The sequence below is a fragment of the Hylobates moloch genome, unplaced genomic scaffold (assembly GCF_009828535.3).
Source record: "Hylobates moloch isolate HMO894 unplaced genomic scaffold, HMol_V3 SCAFFOLD_16, whole genome shotgun sequence".
NCBI classification, from domain to species: Eukaryota; Metazoa; Chordata; class Mammalia; order Primates; family Hylobatidae; genus Hylobates; species Hylobates moloch.
In genome coordinates, this window is record NW_026652291.1 from 27678943 (window position 1) to 27695003 (window position 16061).

Consider the following 16061-nt stretch of genomic DNA (forward strand, 5'->3'; position numbering starts at 1 on the left):
TGATTCTCCTGCTTCAGCCTCCCGAGTAGCCGGGATCACAGGTGCCTGCCACCACGCCCGACTAATTTTTGTATTTTAGTACAGACAGTTTCATCATGTTGGTGAGGCTGGTCTCAAACTCCTGACCTCATGTGATCCGCCCACCTCGGCCTCCCAAAGTGCTGGGATTATAGGCGAGAGCCACCGCACCCGGCCTATTATCAATCTTTTACAGAGAAAAATGAGGTTATGTTGCTGTCAAGGTCACAAAGATCTTTAACACACATGCTGTAGTTGTTTACAAACACTGAGATAATACAGAGACACTAACTGCAGGAATTTGCAAACACTGAGATATTACAGAGACAGTAACTGCAGGAAGCAACTGTCACCCCTACAGCTGAGAGGAAGAACAAAAGAGCTTGGGATTACTACATTGAGAAGCTTGGAAAAGGGACTACATGGAACTGGGGCTTAGACTTCTGAGGAGAGGACATAATGAGGCTGATTCTAGTGATGTGAAAAAACTACATTAGAACCAACTTCCGCCCTCCAGTCTTCCATTAGTGAGCCTTATAGGCACAGGTTAGCAGACAGCCAGCTGGCAAATAAGAAATGTAGTTGGCAGGGTCTCAGCCCCATATTATGAAGCTAAGTATAGAAGAGTGGATTTGAAACTGAGAGAAAATAGACCAATAATCAGCACGCCATTCGTTAGATGATGACTTTCAAATCTGTGTTTTAGCTAAAATTCATTATAAGATTTCGTGTAATCATGCCTATAATAAATGAAATAGGGAAGTAAAGAAGTCTTGGATGACTCTTAAATGTCAAGACCTGATAAAAATTAGAGGTGTACTTTTACCACTTCCAATTCTAAAGTTTGCTTTGGGATAACACAGTTATTGTGGAATATTTATTTCTCTTGAGAATACCCAGAAAGCCAGACACATTTGCATAGTGGTAGATGTCTAATATTCATCAAAACCTACCTGTTCATTAACTTGAAGTGTGACCAAAAAAATATGGGGAGTAAATAACAAAATAGTGAGTATAAAGATGTCAAAATTATTTGGATAACTGATGGAGAATTTCCCCCTCTTCTTTTTTTCCCCACCCATCTTTTGTATAGGGTTTATTTTTATCCCAAACCCCTTCCTCCCAGGTTACCAGTGGCACTGGGTGAAACAGTGCCTTAAGTTATATTCCCAGAAACCTAATGTATGTAACCTGGACAAACACATGTCTAAAGAAGCGACCCAAGATCTGTGGGAACAGAGCAAAGAGTTCCTGAGGTAAGTCTTGTCAATCAGAATGAAGTGTTAATACTCAGATCATCACAAGTCTTTGAAGGAACTGTTCTGTAACAATGCAGTAAAAGTGACTGGCTGGGTTTTTTTTCCCCCTCATTGTTTCCAAGCAAAAACAGCACAATTGTATTCTTTCCCCAGGAACATTTGGACAGATGCTTTGACAGTTATAGTAAATTGAGATCCATTTTAAAGACTTGCTTATCATAGCTTAGATAATTGAGTTCATCCTCATTAATCATCACATGATCCATTTCCATTAGCTTCAGCCATTTTTTTGTACTTAAAGTGAGTTCCTTTGAAGGCTTGTGGTATCCTAGGAAAGGTAACATCAAAAGCTCTTTGCTTCTACCCTCCTAGATGGATTCAGTGGTACTAGCCGTTTTATGATAGGTCAGTTGTTCCTCATGAGAAGAACTAATATTTTCACCTTCATGCTTCAACATTCATTCATTCATTCCACAAATATTTAATGAGGGTCATTAGTGTGTCAGGCACGATGCTAGGCATTGGACACAGAAAAATAAAGGCACTCTCCCTGCACTCGGCAGTGCATAGTCTCTGGCAAGAATGCATTACCTATGGGAATAATTACTGTAGAGCTCAGAAAGTATTATGATGGGGTTTAGAAAAATACTGTGGGAGCATAGAGGAGGAAATAATTATTCCAGGCAGAGTAGAAGTGCGAACGAAGAAAAAATGATTTTTTGTTTGTTTTTTGTTTTTTGAGACAGAGTCTCTGTCACCCAGGCTGGAGTGCAGTGGCGTGATCTCAGCTCACTGCAACCTCTGCCTCCTGGATTAAAATGATTCTCCTGCCGCATCTCCTGAGTAGCTGGGATTACAGGCATCCGCCACCATGCCCCACCAATTTTTGTATTTTTAGTAGAGATGGGGTTTCGCCATGTTGTCCAGGCTGGTCTCAACTCCTGACCTGAAGTGATCCCCCCACCTCAGACCCCCAAAGTGCTGAGACTACAGGTGTGAGCCACCAAGCCCAGCCTGAAAAAATGATTTTTTGATTGGGTTATCCTCCTTTCACTGTCCATTTGAACTAATCTTCAAAAATGAGTAGGGGTTTACCAGTCAGAAAAGTAAAAAGTCTACTGAGTAGAGAAAGCAGCCTGAGCAAAGATACAATATTTAAGACAGAATAAATCATCCTGCGAGACAAGAGCATAGGATGTGTACTTTCTTATGTTTATTAAATAGATACCTATTGAGTTTCTGCTATGTGTCAGACACTGTGCTTTAGTGTTAGAGATTCAAAGGCAGATAAAAAACAGTTCCTGTCTTCAAGAAATTTGTACTTTAGTTATGTTCAAAAACATACAGACAGATAATTAGATACAATTTGGGTCTGGGCTTGGTGGCTCATGCCTGTAATCTCAACACTTTGGGAGACCAAGGTGAGAAGAACACTTGAGGCCTGGAGTTACCAGCCTGGGCAACATAGCAAGACCCCATCTCTATGGAAAAAAAATTTTTTTTTGTTTTTTTTTTTTTTTGAGACAGAGTTTCGCTCTTGCCACCCAGGCTGGAGTGCAATGGCATGATCTTGGCTCACTGCAACCTCCACCTCCCGGGTTCAAGCAATTCTCCTGCCTCAGCTTCCAGAGTAGCTGGGATTACAGGCATGCGCCACCACACCCGGCTAATTTTGTATTTTTAGTAGAGGTAGGTGTTTCTCCATGTTGGTCAGGCTGGTCTCGAACTCCCGACCTCAGGTGATCTGCCTACCTCAGCCTCCCAAAGTGCTGGGATTACAGGTGTAAGGCACTGTGCCCACCCCCAAAAAAATTTTTTTTAATTAGCTGGGCATAGTGGTGTGTGCCTGTAGTCCTAGCTACTCGGCAGGCTGAGGAGAGACTGTCTCTAAAAATAAATAAGTAAATACAATTTGGTAGATGTAGGGATAGACATTATAAGATGTAATGTAGCTAGGTTGGAGGTAGATTATAGAAAATCCTTCCTGGAAGCCATGAGTAGGCAGAATTGGTAAAACATGAAGGAGGAGAGGTGGATTTGGGCCAGATAGTAAAGGGTTTAGTGATGTAGAGCAGGGGGGTCCCCAACCATGGGGCCGCAGACCTAGACAGCCGAGCATTACCACCTGAGCTTCACCCTCTGTCAGATCAGCGGCAGCATTAGATTTTCATAGGAGCGCAAACCCTGTTGTGAACTGTACCTGCAAGGGATCTAGGTTGCACACTCCTTATTGAGAATCTAATGCCTGATGATATGAGGTGGAACAGTTTCATCCCCAAACCACCCCCCATCCCCACTCCATCCATGGACAAACTCTCTTCCATGAAACTGGTCCCCAGTGCCAAAAAGGCTGGGAACCACTAATGTAGAGCACCAGTTCTGGAGTCAGACTGACTGTGTTCAGATCCCAGCTCTACCACTTAATAGCTGTGTAACCTTGAGCAAGTTCCTTCACCTTTCTGTGTCTCATAACAGTTCTTTCCTTATTGAATAGTATGAGAATTAAACAAGATAATATGTGAGAAGTCCTTCAAAGTGCCTGTTAAAACCATTTTACCAACTTTGTGTCCTGTTTGGTGTTACTTGACCTTAATGTAGTTTTTGGAAACTGTCATGCCGATTCTAACAGAGTAAAGAGAACATTTTCTTAAGGGGAAAGGAGAAGTAAAATTCAGTGGTTTTTCTTTAAACCTTGGTCTGTAGGTTATGGTATCGACAGGAGCAGTGAGGAAAACCCTGTCCATAAGCTTTTAGTAGTGTCTTCACAACTGAGAGTAAGGGAAAGGAAGATCGTGGTTGAGTAAAATTAGTCCAAGAGAACCTACTGCTGTTAAACCAGCCTGTGTTTTCAAGTAATTTTTTTTCCTTCTGATATATGACTCTGCAGAAATCCCAGCTGTCTTTTAAGATAGCTCAGATGAATCTCTGTAATAAATCATCCTGTAAACAATGGTGAGATACCCTTTTTTTTGTCTAATAAATTAGCAAAAATAAAAAATTTGATGGTCATGCCATATGTTGTCAAGGGTTGGAAGAAATTGATATGCTCAGACATTGTACTGGCAGCATTGAAAATCGATTAAGGCCAAGTTTTCATTGTGTCACTATGTGATACATGCTTCAGTTTCCTCATGTGAGAAATGAAGGTATTGGGCTGGATAAGCCATTCAGGGTAATTGAATCATGGGCAGTCAGGGTCATGTGGACAGTACATGGCAGCTCTCCCAACTTTGCCAGAGTCTCTCAGAACAGGAGAGAGTTTGTTGTTCAAAACAGTTCCCCTGGAGATTTTGATTAGGTATCATAACATCCTCTGACATTGAGAACCATTGAAGTAAAGGACCTCTAAGATCCTTTTGGTTTTAATTTTCTAGAATTCTATGGTCAGGGAAGAAAAAACTTTAAATAGGAAATGAAGAAGAAATACTTGAACTTAAGCAAAAGCAAAAATTATTTTAAAAAAATACTTGAACTTAAGGACTGTTCAAAAAATTAGAGTACCTCAGTTCTGTTTTTTTTTTTTTTTTTGAGACGGAGTCTTGCTCTGTCGCCCAGGCTGGAGTGCAGTGGCGCAATCTCGGCTCACTGCAAGCTCCGCCTCCCGGGTTCGCGCCATTCTCCTGCCTCAGCCTCTCCGAGTAGCTGGGACTACAGGCGCCTACCACCACGCCTGGCTAATTTTTTTTGTATTTTTAGTAGAGACGGGGTTTCACCGTGGTCTCGATCTCCTGACCTCGTGATCCGCCCGCCTCGGCCTCCCAAAGTGCTGGGATTACAAGCGTGAGCCACCGCGCCCGGCCCAGTTCTGTTTTTTTTTTCAAAGTGAATGGCATAGCTAGAGATTGTTGTAAAAGTGTACAAGAGTTATGTGCAGGCCAGGCATGGTGGCTCACGCCTGTAATCCCAGCACTTTGGGAGGCCGAGTTGGGCAGATCACCTGAGGTCAGGAGTTCGAGACCAGCCTGACCAACATGGTGAAACCCCGTCTCTACTAAAAATACAAAATTAGCCAGGCATGGTGGCACATGCCTATAATCCCAGCTACTCAGGAGGCAGAGGCCGGAGAATCACTTGAACCCGGGAGGCGGAGGTTGCGGTGAGCCGAGATCACGCCATTGCACTCCAGCCTGGGCAACAAGAGTGAAACTCCGTCTCAAAAAAAAAACAAAGTTATTTGTAAACATCTTCATTGTGACATTGTTTGTAACAGAAAAAAAAAAATGCAGGCCAGGCGTGGTGGCTCATGCTTGTAATCCCAGCACTTTGGGAGGCCGAAGCAGGCGGATCACGAGGTCAGGAGATCGAGACCACGGTGAAACCCCGTCTCTACTAAAAATACAAAAAAAATTAGCCAGGCGTGGTGGTAGGCGCCTGTAGTCCCAGCTACTCGGAGAGGCTGAGGCAGGAGAATGGCGTGAACCCAGGAGGCAGAGCTTGCAGTGAGCCGAGATTGCGCCACTGCACTCCAGCCTGGGCAACACAGTGAGACTCCGTCTCAAAAAAAAAAAAAATGCGAAACAGCCTAAGAGTTCATCAACAGGAGACCAGATAAATCTAACATGGCATATCCCAGACACAGAATGCAGCCGCTGTGCAAGGATTAAAATAAACATTAAATGCAACCCTCTAGTAGTATATATCGCAGACTTCAAAGCAGAATAAATTCAGTCATTTCTCACCGTCTCCATCACAACTGCCTTGGTCTAAGCTGCCATCATTTCTTTTTTTTTTTTTTTTTTTTTTTTTTGAGGCAGAGTCGCGCTGTCGCCCAGGCTGGAGTGCAGTGGCGCAATCTCGGCTCACTGCAGGCTCCGCCCCCCGGGGTTCACGCCATTCTCCTGCCTCAGCCTCCCGAGTAGCTGGGACTACAGGCGCCCGCCATCTCGCCCGGCTAATTTTTTTGTATTTTTAGTAGAGACGGGGTTTCACTGTGTTAGCCAGGATGGTCTCGATCTCCTGACCTCGTGATCCGCCCGCCTCGGCCTCCCAAAGTGCTGGGATTACAGGCGTGAGCCACCGCGCCCGGCCCAGCTGCCATCATTTCTTATCTAGAGCACTGCAGTAGCCTCCTAACCAGCCTCCCTTTGTAGCACAAACTCAGGTGTGTTTCCAAGGGCCCACCTTGATTAACAGTGACACTTTTATCACTCAGGAAATTTCAAGGGTTTAGAAGCTCCCTACCAGGAGCCAGGGACAAAGACCAGTCAAATTATTTGTTACATAACATTATCACATTTAGAAAAAATCGAGAATTCTTAACCATGGCTGTAAGGCCGAGATGACCTGGCCCGCAGCTACCTCTCTACTCTCATTTCCTACCATTCCTACCTCATTTCGTTTTCATTTGTTCTTTTCTGCCACATTGACCTCCAGTGCTATCTTTAAACACATTAGGCATGCTCAAGATTTTTTTGTTTTGTACAGGCTGTTATACCTAGGAAGCTCTTCTCTTAGGTCAACAATGTCTTGGTTCTTTGAAGTCTTTGTTCTAATATCATCTTAGAAGAAAGTCTTCCCTTATTCAGTCAACAAGAATCTCCTACTTCCCCTTATTCTTTATCTTCTTGCTTTGGTTTGTTTGTTTATTGCCACTTTTTTTTAAAGATGGCGTCTTGCTATGTTGCCCAGGCTGCCTTGACCTTCTGGGCTCAAGCAGTTCTCCCACCTCAGCCTCCTGAATAGCTGGAACTACAATTTTCTGTCTATTTTTTGTTTTCTAAATTTTTTTGCTTGATTTTTTTTTTAATTAAGTGCAACATAGTTGCCAAATAACAACTTAGCTTTATTCTGTAAATTAGCTTATGAAATACTCTTATCTATTTTTATGTATATGAAAGCTTTTTTCCACTGTTACCCTCATTTTGGAAGCAGAATTAATCCTCTCCTCTTTCTACTTCTTTAAGACTGTTTATAATGCTAGTATAGCATTTATTCTAGTGAATTGAGTCATCTATCCCTGTCTCCTTCCATTGCCTTCCTCTCCCATCTTGAAAATTTTGTAGCCTTGATTCTTACCACAGTTCTTTGTATATATTAGAAGGTGCTCAGTAAATATTATTTCAATTAAATTCATATTCCCTCTTTATTAGTCCAATAAGAACAGTGCTAAATTTGAGAGGGATCATTTAGAGACTATATAGCTTTTCTTCTTATTTTCACTAATTTATTAAATAATGTACATTTGTGTCTTAGAAAATATGTGATGCTAGGATAGCTGTGAAGAAGAATAAAAGCCAGTGAGGGAGGGACTGTTAAAGGAGGAACCCAGGTACTTAAATAAGGAATTTACAATACCAAAGCATGTATACTTGAATAGAAATTGCAAGGTGCTTTGGGGGCACAATATAGGAAATGGCTGGGAGAAAGACTTCCCAGAAGAAGTGAGTGTAAACTGTATGAAAAAACAAATTGGAAAAATCTGCTAGGCTGAGAGTGGAGTAGAGCATTTCAGTAGAGAAAACGGTATAGTCAGAGGCACGGCCATGAAAAACGTGAGAATAGCATACCTTGTGGGAAATGACTGGAGATGAGACTAGAAAGGTTAGTTAGAGCCAGAATATAAATGGCTCTACATGCCATCTAAGAGTGTGGACTTTGTCCTATTAACAGTGGGTATTTATCAGGATTAATAACAGATTTTTCACTTCAGAAAAATAACTCTGTGGTAGTGGAGGAAATTGACTGAAAATGCAGTGGTTGCAAAAAGCACAATTAAGAATTTAGTTCAGGCCAGGTGTGGTGGCTCACACCTATAATCCCAGCACTTTAGGAGGTTGAGGCCGGGGGGAGGGGGATCACCTGAGTTTGGGAGTTCAAGACCAGCCTGGCCAACATGGTGAAACCCCGTCTCTACTAAAAATACAAAAAATAGCCAGGCATGGTGGCAGCCGCCTGTAATCCTAGCTACTAGGGAAGCTGAGATGAGAGAATCGCCTGAACATGGCAGAATTGCTTGAACCCGGCAGGTGGAGGTTGCAGTGAGCCAAGATCGCACCACTCTACTCCAGCCTGCACGACAGAATGAGACTCTGTCTCAAAAAAAAAAAAAAAAAGAGAAGAGAATTAGGCTGGGCGCGGTGGCTCACACCTGTAATCCCAGCACTCTGGGAGGCTGAGGTGGACGGATCACGAGATCAAGAGATCAAGACCATCCTGGCCAACATGGTGAAACTCCGTCTCTACTAAAACTACAAAAATTATCCGGACATGGCAGCACACACCTGTAGTCCTAGCTACTTGGGAGGCTGAGGCAGGAGAATCCCTTGAACCTGGGAGGAGAGGTTGCAGTGAGCTGAGATCACGCCACTGCACTCCAGCCTGGCAACAGAGCAAAAGCAGAGCAATCGAGACTGTCTCAAAAAAAAAAGAAGAATTTTCTTTTTTATTTATTTATTTTTTGAGACGGAGTCTTGCTCTGTCACCCACACTGGAGTGCAGTGGTGCAATCTCAGCTCACTGCAAGCTCTGCCTCCTGGGTTCACGCCATTCTCCTGCCTCAGCCTCCCGAGTAGCTGGGACTACAGGCGCCCGCCACCACACCCAGCTAATTTTTTGTATTTTTAGTAGAGACGGGGTTTCACTGTGTTAGCCAGGATGGTCTCGATCTCCTGACCTCGTGATCCGCCCGCCCCTGCCTCCAAAAGTGCTGGGATTACAGGCATGAGCCACTGCACCTGGCCAAAAAAAAATGAATTTAGTTTAATCCATGCAAAAGATGATAAAGGCCTCAAAAAGATGTTGTCTACAGAACTTAGTTACCAAGCAATTATAAAAAGTGAGAGAAAAGAAAGTTAACAATTATCTACAGATTTTTACATGGCAGTGAGGGTAATACTGAGGCTTGTAATGGAAATAAGTATTGAAAGAAGAGAAGAATGAGCAGAGACTATCCTTAGTGTAGTTGGGGCCATACTGTTTTTTGAAATGCCTGTAGGGTATCCAGGTGGAGATGTCCAGCATGATTTTGGAAATACAGAACTGAGCGGCCGGGCGCGGTGGCTCACGCTTGTAATCCTAGCACTTTGGGAGGCCGAGGCGGGTGGATCACGAGGTCAGGAGATCGAGACCACGGTGAAACCCCGTCTCTACTAAAAATACAAAAAATTAGCCGGGCGTGGTGGCGGGCGCCTGTAGTCCCAGCTACTCGGAGAGGCTGAGGCAGGAGAATGGCGTGAACCCGGGAGGCGGAGCTTGCAGTGAGCCGAGATCGCGCCATTGCACTCCAGCCTGGGTGAGAGAGCGAGACTCCGTCTCAAAAAAAAAAAAAAAAAAAAAAAAAAAAGAACTGAGCTTAGGAGTAACGTAAGGGTGAGAGGGATGCGGAGAGAAGGATATGAGATGAGGGAGTTACACTTAAAGGCCATAGTGAAGCGCTGAAAATAGATGTGATTTTCTTTCTTCTTTTCTTTTCACTTTTCTTTCTCGTCTATAGAAAAGAAGGCTGTTGGCCCCAGAAAGCATCAGCACAGGGTGAAGAAAATAGAGCAGGAAAAGACATCAAGCAGCCAGAAGGATATGAGGAAAAACAGAAGAAATGCTGTTAGAGGCTAAGACAGGAAAATATTCCAAGAGAAGGGCCAGCCATGTCAAATAGGTCTAGGATTTGACAATTAATTGGTGTAATGAAAACTAAGAAACTAGATTCAGTGGTGGCGTAAACAAAAGTCAGATTATGGTGAGGGGAGAGAGTGAAAAAGGCAAATGTTGAATTTTTTAAAAGTTTAATTATAAAGGGAAGGAAAGATAGGGGGTAGAAGGAGGTGAGGTATAAGCAGGGTAGCTTGCATAAGTGACAGAGAAAATGTTTTTGTTGCTTATTCTTAAGTACGTAGGAGTATTAAACATGTTTGAAGGCCAAGAGGAAAAAACAAGTTCAGAAGAGGACTTGAAAGTATGAGAAGAAACATTCTGTTAATGGAGAAAGGCCTCAGAGGCTGTGTCAGGGAAATAGGACATAGTATAGGTAGAGAATTAGCTTTGGAAGAAAGAAGTAGGACCACTTCTGAAACCAGGAGGATCAGGTGAAAATTTAGAGAAGTTTAGTGGTGTGGGGGAGGAAAGTTGAAATTGTTCACTGGATCATTTGAGCAGGCTTCTGTTTTCTCACTGACATAGAAGAAATAAGAACAAAACTAAGGACTTAAGATGAATGGTAAAGGTTTAGAACAGAAGACGGTTAGATAAGACTGAGTATTTGCAAGATAGCAAAAGGATGTTAGCAGTTACGGTGGCATTGGATGTCCATTTGCAGCGGGTGACTGGGAGTGTCAAGTTGAGAAGGGAGAGAAAACTGGAAGCACTCAAACACTGAAAGAATGGGGTGGCCGGGCGCAGTGGCTTACGCCTGTAATCCCAGCACTTTGGGAGGCGAAGGCGGGTGGATCACAAGGTCAAGAAATCGAGACCATCCTGGCCAACGTGGTGAAACCCTGTCTCTACTAAAAATATAAAAATTAACTGGGCATGGCAGCACACATTTGTAGTCCCAGCTGCTTGGGAAGCTGAGGCAGGAGAATCACTTGAACCCAGGAGGTGGAGGTTGCAGTGAGCCGAAATCACGCCACTGCACTCCAGCCTGGCGACAAAACGAGACTCTGTCTCAAAAAAGAAAAAAACGATTGCTAAGAGAAATGCCAACGCTTACGTAAGGCACTTACCCATGACAGAAACCAAGCAAACTGCTGTATGAGCACATTCACCAGGGGAGAAGGTGGCCAGCCCACCCATAAATCATCCTTCTGCTAGTGCCTGGAGAAGGCAGCAGGGAGCATAGCATGTTTCTTTTTTAGTGAGACCTAATAATTAGGGTCATGTTTGCTTGAACACATTCTCTTGGATAATTGGATAAAGATGTATTAGGTGCCAACATATTTCCTGCATTCTTCAAGGTGAGAGGTGTATTGGTACTGATCCTTCTTGACCTCCTTTTGGACAAGTCAGGTTTAAAAAGAGAACAACCCACCCCGTTCAGTGATTCTCTCAGTTATTTTATGCTTAAAAATTATCCGGAAGCATGTTAAATGGTTTTGGCCTTACTATTCACAGTGTTCAAGAACAAATCTTGTAATTTTTTTTTTTTTTTTTTGAGACGGAGTCTCGCTCTGTCACCCAGGCTGGAGTGCAGTGGTGCAATCTCGGCTCACTGCAAGCTCCGCCTCCCGGGTTCACGCCATTCTCCTGCCTCAGCCTCTCCGAGTAGCTGGGACTACAGGCGCCCGCCACCACGCCCGGCTAATTTTTTGTATTTTTAGTAGAGACGGGGTTTCACCATGGTCTCGATCTCCTGACCTCGTGATCCGCCCGCCTCGGCCTCCCAAAGTGCTGGGATTACAAGCGTGAGCCACCGCGCCCAGCCAAATCTTGTAATTTTTGTTACCCAGGAGGCCCATGATTAACCAGAAGGGTCCTTAAATAGTACTAAGACAAGAAATGTTTAGTGCTGCCCAGTCCTGCTGTCAATATATTGAAGGCAGATATTAAGAGTTGTTGCTACTTTCCTTTCAGAAAATACAAAGGCAAGAATTGAAATGAGGTTTTCAGAAGATAATATAAAATGAGGGTCTAATGCACTTACATAGGTCTAATATGTTACAAAAATATGTATGTCATTGCCCGCAAAATGGCATAGACACTCAAAGATCACAACTTTCCTTGCAGTAAGCAAGTTTTTAAGCTATGCTTTTTTTTCTTTTTGTTATGAGGACTGAACTTAATGCTTTTCAAAGTAAGACTCGACTCTGGCTTGTTTAACATCCCTGGACCAGTCATCCTCTATAATATAACGCAAAAACTCAAAGCCTTTTTTTTTCCCCCCCCGAGACGGGTTCTCACTCTATTGCCCAGGCTGGAGTGCAGTGGCACAATCTTGGCCTACTACAACCTTCTCCTCCCAGGCTCCCGCTTCAGCTTCCCGAGTAGCTGGGACTACAGTTGTGCACCACCATGCCTGGCTACTTTTTTGTATTTTTAGTAGAGACGAGGTTTCACCATGTTGCCCAGGCTGGTCTCCAACTTCTGAGCTCAGGCAGTCCGCCCACCTTGACCTCCCAAAGTGCTAGGTTTACAAGCTTGAGCCACCACACCCAGCTCCAAGCCTTTCTTTTAATCATACAGTTAAGAGTCCTTTTTTTTTTTTTTTTTTTTTAAAGACAGAGTCTCACTCTGTCACCCAGGCTGGAGTGCAGTGGCATGATCTTGGCCCACTGCAGCCTCCTGGGTTCAAGCGATTCTCATACCTCAGCTTCCTGAGTAGCTGGGATTACAGGCACCCACCACCATGCCTGGCTAGTTTTTGGTTTTTTAGTAGAGACAGGGTTTCACTATGTTGGCCAGGCTGGTCTTGAACTCCTAACCTTAAGTGATCCACCCACCTCAGCCTCCCAAAGTGCTGGGATTGCAGGCGTGAGCCACTGCTCCCAGTGAGAGATGTTATTTTGGCTTCTTAGAAAAGGAACTAAATTAGAAAAGGTATATTACAGGATGATTCTATTCATGCTGTCACTATAATTTCGATAGTTTTTATTGTTAATAACATAAACCTGTGTGTATAGTAATGTATCCTCTGTTCTTAAATATTAGACTAAATCTTTTGGTGGAAAAGCAGTTTGTTGCAGCCATATCAAATGTCTAAAGTACTGTCACCTTTTGAATTATTTCCAAAGTTGCATTATTGTTACATTTATTGTTTCAGATCAGTCTGACATTGATATAATAGTATGGATTCTTCATAAAATGAGGCTGGGCACGGTGGCTCATGTCTGTAATACTGATACTTTGGGAGGCCAACGCAGAAGGATTGATTGAAGCTAGAAGTTCAAGACCCACCTGGGCAACAGAGAGAGACCCCGTCTCTACAAAAAAATTAAAAATTAGCCAGGCATGGTAGCACACACCTGTAGTTCTAGCTACTCAAGAGGCTGAGCGTGGGGAGGATTGCTTGAGCCTGCAGCAAGCTATGACTGTTAGGAGGCTGAGGCAGGTGGATCACCTGAGGTCCAGAATTCGAAACCAGCCTGGCCAACATGGTGAAACCCTATCTCTACTAAAAATACAAAATTAGCCAGGCGTGGTGGTGCATGCCTGTAATCCCAGCTCCTGGGGAGGCTGAGGCAGGAGAATCACATGAACCTGGGAGGCAGAGGTTGCAGTGAGCCAAGACCACGCCATTGCACTCCAGCTTGGGCAACAAAAGCAAAACTCCGTCTCAAAAAAAAAAAAAAAAGAAGAAGAAAAAGAATAAAACAATCTGTTATTGAGCTAGAAAGAAATGGAAGGTACTGTGTTTCGTTTTTTAGTTTGGGCTAGAATAGTGGTTTTCAAAGTATAATTCCTGGACCAGCAGCATAAGTATCATTTGGGAACTTACTAGAAATGCAGTTCTTAGGCCCTACCCCAGACCTGCTAAATAAGAATTTTTAGGCCTAGACCCAGCCATGTGAGTTTCAACAAGCCTTCTAGATGATTCTGATGTACATTAAAGTTTGAGAAACACTCGGCAAAAATTAAGTGGGTTCTGTAATTAAGACAGGTTCTATAAAGGCTTTCGGTAGAGCTCTTAAGACTCTTTGCACCTTTCAGCTGGAACTGCCATCTTCCAGTAATTTGCCAAAATGACGAACACAAAGGGAAAGAGGAGAGGTACCTGATAGATGTTTTCTAGGCCTTTTAGAAAACGGAGTTGTTCCTTTGGCCATGTATATACGCATCTATAAGAAAGATGATATTGTCAGCTGGGCGCAGTGGCTCATGCCTGTAATCCCAGCACTTTGGGAGGCTGAGGCGGTTGGATCACCTGAGGTCAGGAGTTCAAGACCAGCCTGGGCAACAAGGGGAAAACCCTGTCTCTACTAAAAATACAAAAATTAGCCGGGCGTGGTGATGCGTGCCTGTAATTCCAGCTACTCGGGAGGCTGAGGCAGGAGAATCACGGGAACTTGGGAGGTGGAGGCTGCAGTGAGCCGAGATTGCACCACTGCAGTCCAGCCTAGGCAACAGAGCAAGATTCCATCTCAAAAAAAAAAGGAGGATGATATTGTCGACATTAAGGGAATGGGAATGGGACTGTTCAAAAAGGAATGGCCCACAAATGTTGCCATGGAAGAGTCTACAGTGTTCCCCAGCGTGCTGTTGGCATTGTTGTGAACAAGTAAGTTAAGGGCAAGATTCTTGCCAAGAGAATTAATGTGTGCATTGAGCACATTAAGCACTCGTAAGAGCCGAGATAGCTTCCTGAAACATGTAGTAAAATAATCAGAAAAAGAACCCAAAGAGAAAGGTACCTGAGTTCAACTGAAGTGCCAGCCTGCCCCACCCAGAGAAGCACACTTTGTGAGAACAAATGGGAAGGAGCCTGAGCTGCTGGAACCTATTCTCTATGGATTCATAGCATAATAGGTGTTAAAATACCCCTGGACTTTGTAAAAAAAAAAAAAAAGACTCTTTGCAGCTTGGTGCGGTGGCTCACTTGGCAGTCTGGGAGGTCAGGGCGGAAGGATTGCTTGAGGTCAGGAGTTCAAGATCATCCTGGACAACGTGGTGAGACTACATCTCTATATTTTTCTTTTTTGTTTTGATTAAACAATAAAAATAGGCCAGGTGCAGTGGCTCACGCCTGTAATCCCAGCACTTTGGGAGGCTGAGGTGGGTGCATCACCTGAGATCAGGAGTTCAAGATGAGTCTAGCCAACATGGTGAAACCCCATCTCTACTAAAAATACAAAAATTAGCCAGGTGTGGTGGTGCATGCTATAATCACAGCTACTTGGGTGGCTGAGGCAGGAGAATCACTTCAACCTGGGAGGCGGAGGTTGCAGTGAGCCAAGATCGTGCCATTGCCCTCCAGCCCGGGTTACAACACGAGACACCGTCTCCAAAAAATAAAATTTTTGAAAAGACTCTTTGCCATTTAGATACTCAGGGTGCCATCTATTTTGAGTTCTGGATTCCAGTCTTAGATGACCAACTTCTTTCATCTTTTACTGCCACTTCTACCATCTCTCTTTTTCCCCCTCCTCAAAAACACATAGCTTCAATATTCATAAGATCATCATCATCATCCTTTTCTTCAACAGCATTTTCTTGTATCCTAGAGATTACCTTAAAATAAGGAATTGGCTACGAAGTAATATCTTGGAAAGAGAAATAGAATGGATCACCTCTGTAGGGTGCTTATGTAACTCGAACTACGTTTATATTTCCATTAACCACAAAGTCCACATGAGTCATACTTATTTTTCTGTCTCAGGCTACTAAAATAGAACATGTTCTCTAGAGGAGAATATCAGGGAGTTCTTTTATTTGTACCTTTAGCTGAATAAACATTGGTAGACCTCAAGTTGTGTTAATAACTACATTACATTTTTTTCATTTTTCAGCTTTTATGCACAAATATTAAATAATGTGTGGTTGTTATCCATATTGTAATTGTTCAAATCAGCTAGTTGCTGTCAGTGGCCAAGCCTTATATCTTTCCCTAAATTATTAGTTGTCTGTCTCCTGTTGTGTCAGGGAGTCCCCAAAACCACACCCAAATTTGATGATTCGCCAGGAAGACTCACAGGACTCAGCATATGGTTGTACTCACAGATTTATCACAGTGAAAGCATACAAAGCAAGATCAGCAAAGGGAAAAGGCGCCTGGAGCAAAGTCCAGGAAAAACCAGGTGCATGCCTCCAAAAGTCCTCTCCCAAGAAGTCACACCAGATACGACAATGGGTTGTGACAAAATCTGTGAAATGTCTACCAAAGAAACTCAGTGCCTAGATTTTTACTAGGAGCTTGTCGTG

At 43.4% G+C, this 16061-nt stretch overlaps 1 protein-coding gene across 1 annotated transcript in view; it reads left to right on the plus strand.

The window, feature by feature from the left end:
- The window catches only part of ALKBH1 (alkB homolog 1, histone H2A dioxygenase), a 37887-nt gene that overhangs the window by 12313 nt on the left and 9513 nt on the right, over positions 1-16061 (plus strand). Inside the window, exon 3 of the mRNA XM_032135013.2 lies at positions 1112-1274. Within this exon, the coding sequence (XP_031990904.1) occupies positions 1112-1274 (163 nt within the window). The remainder of the gene's footprint in view (positions 1-1111; positions 1275-16061) is intronic.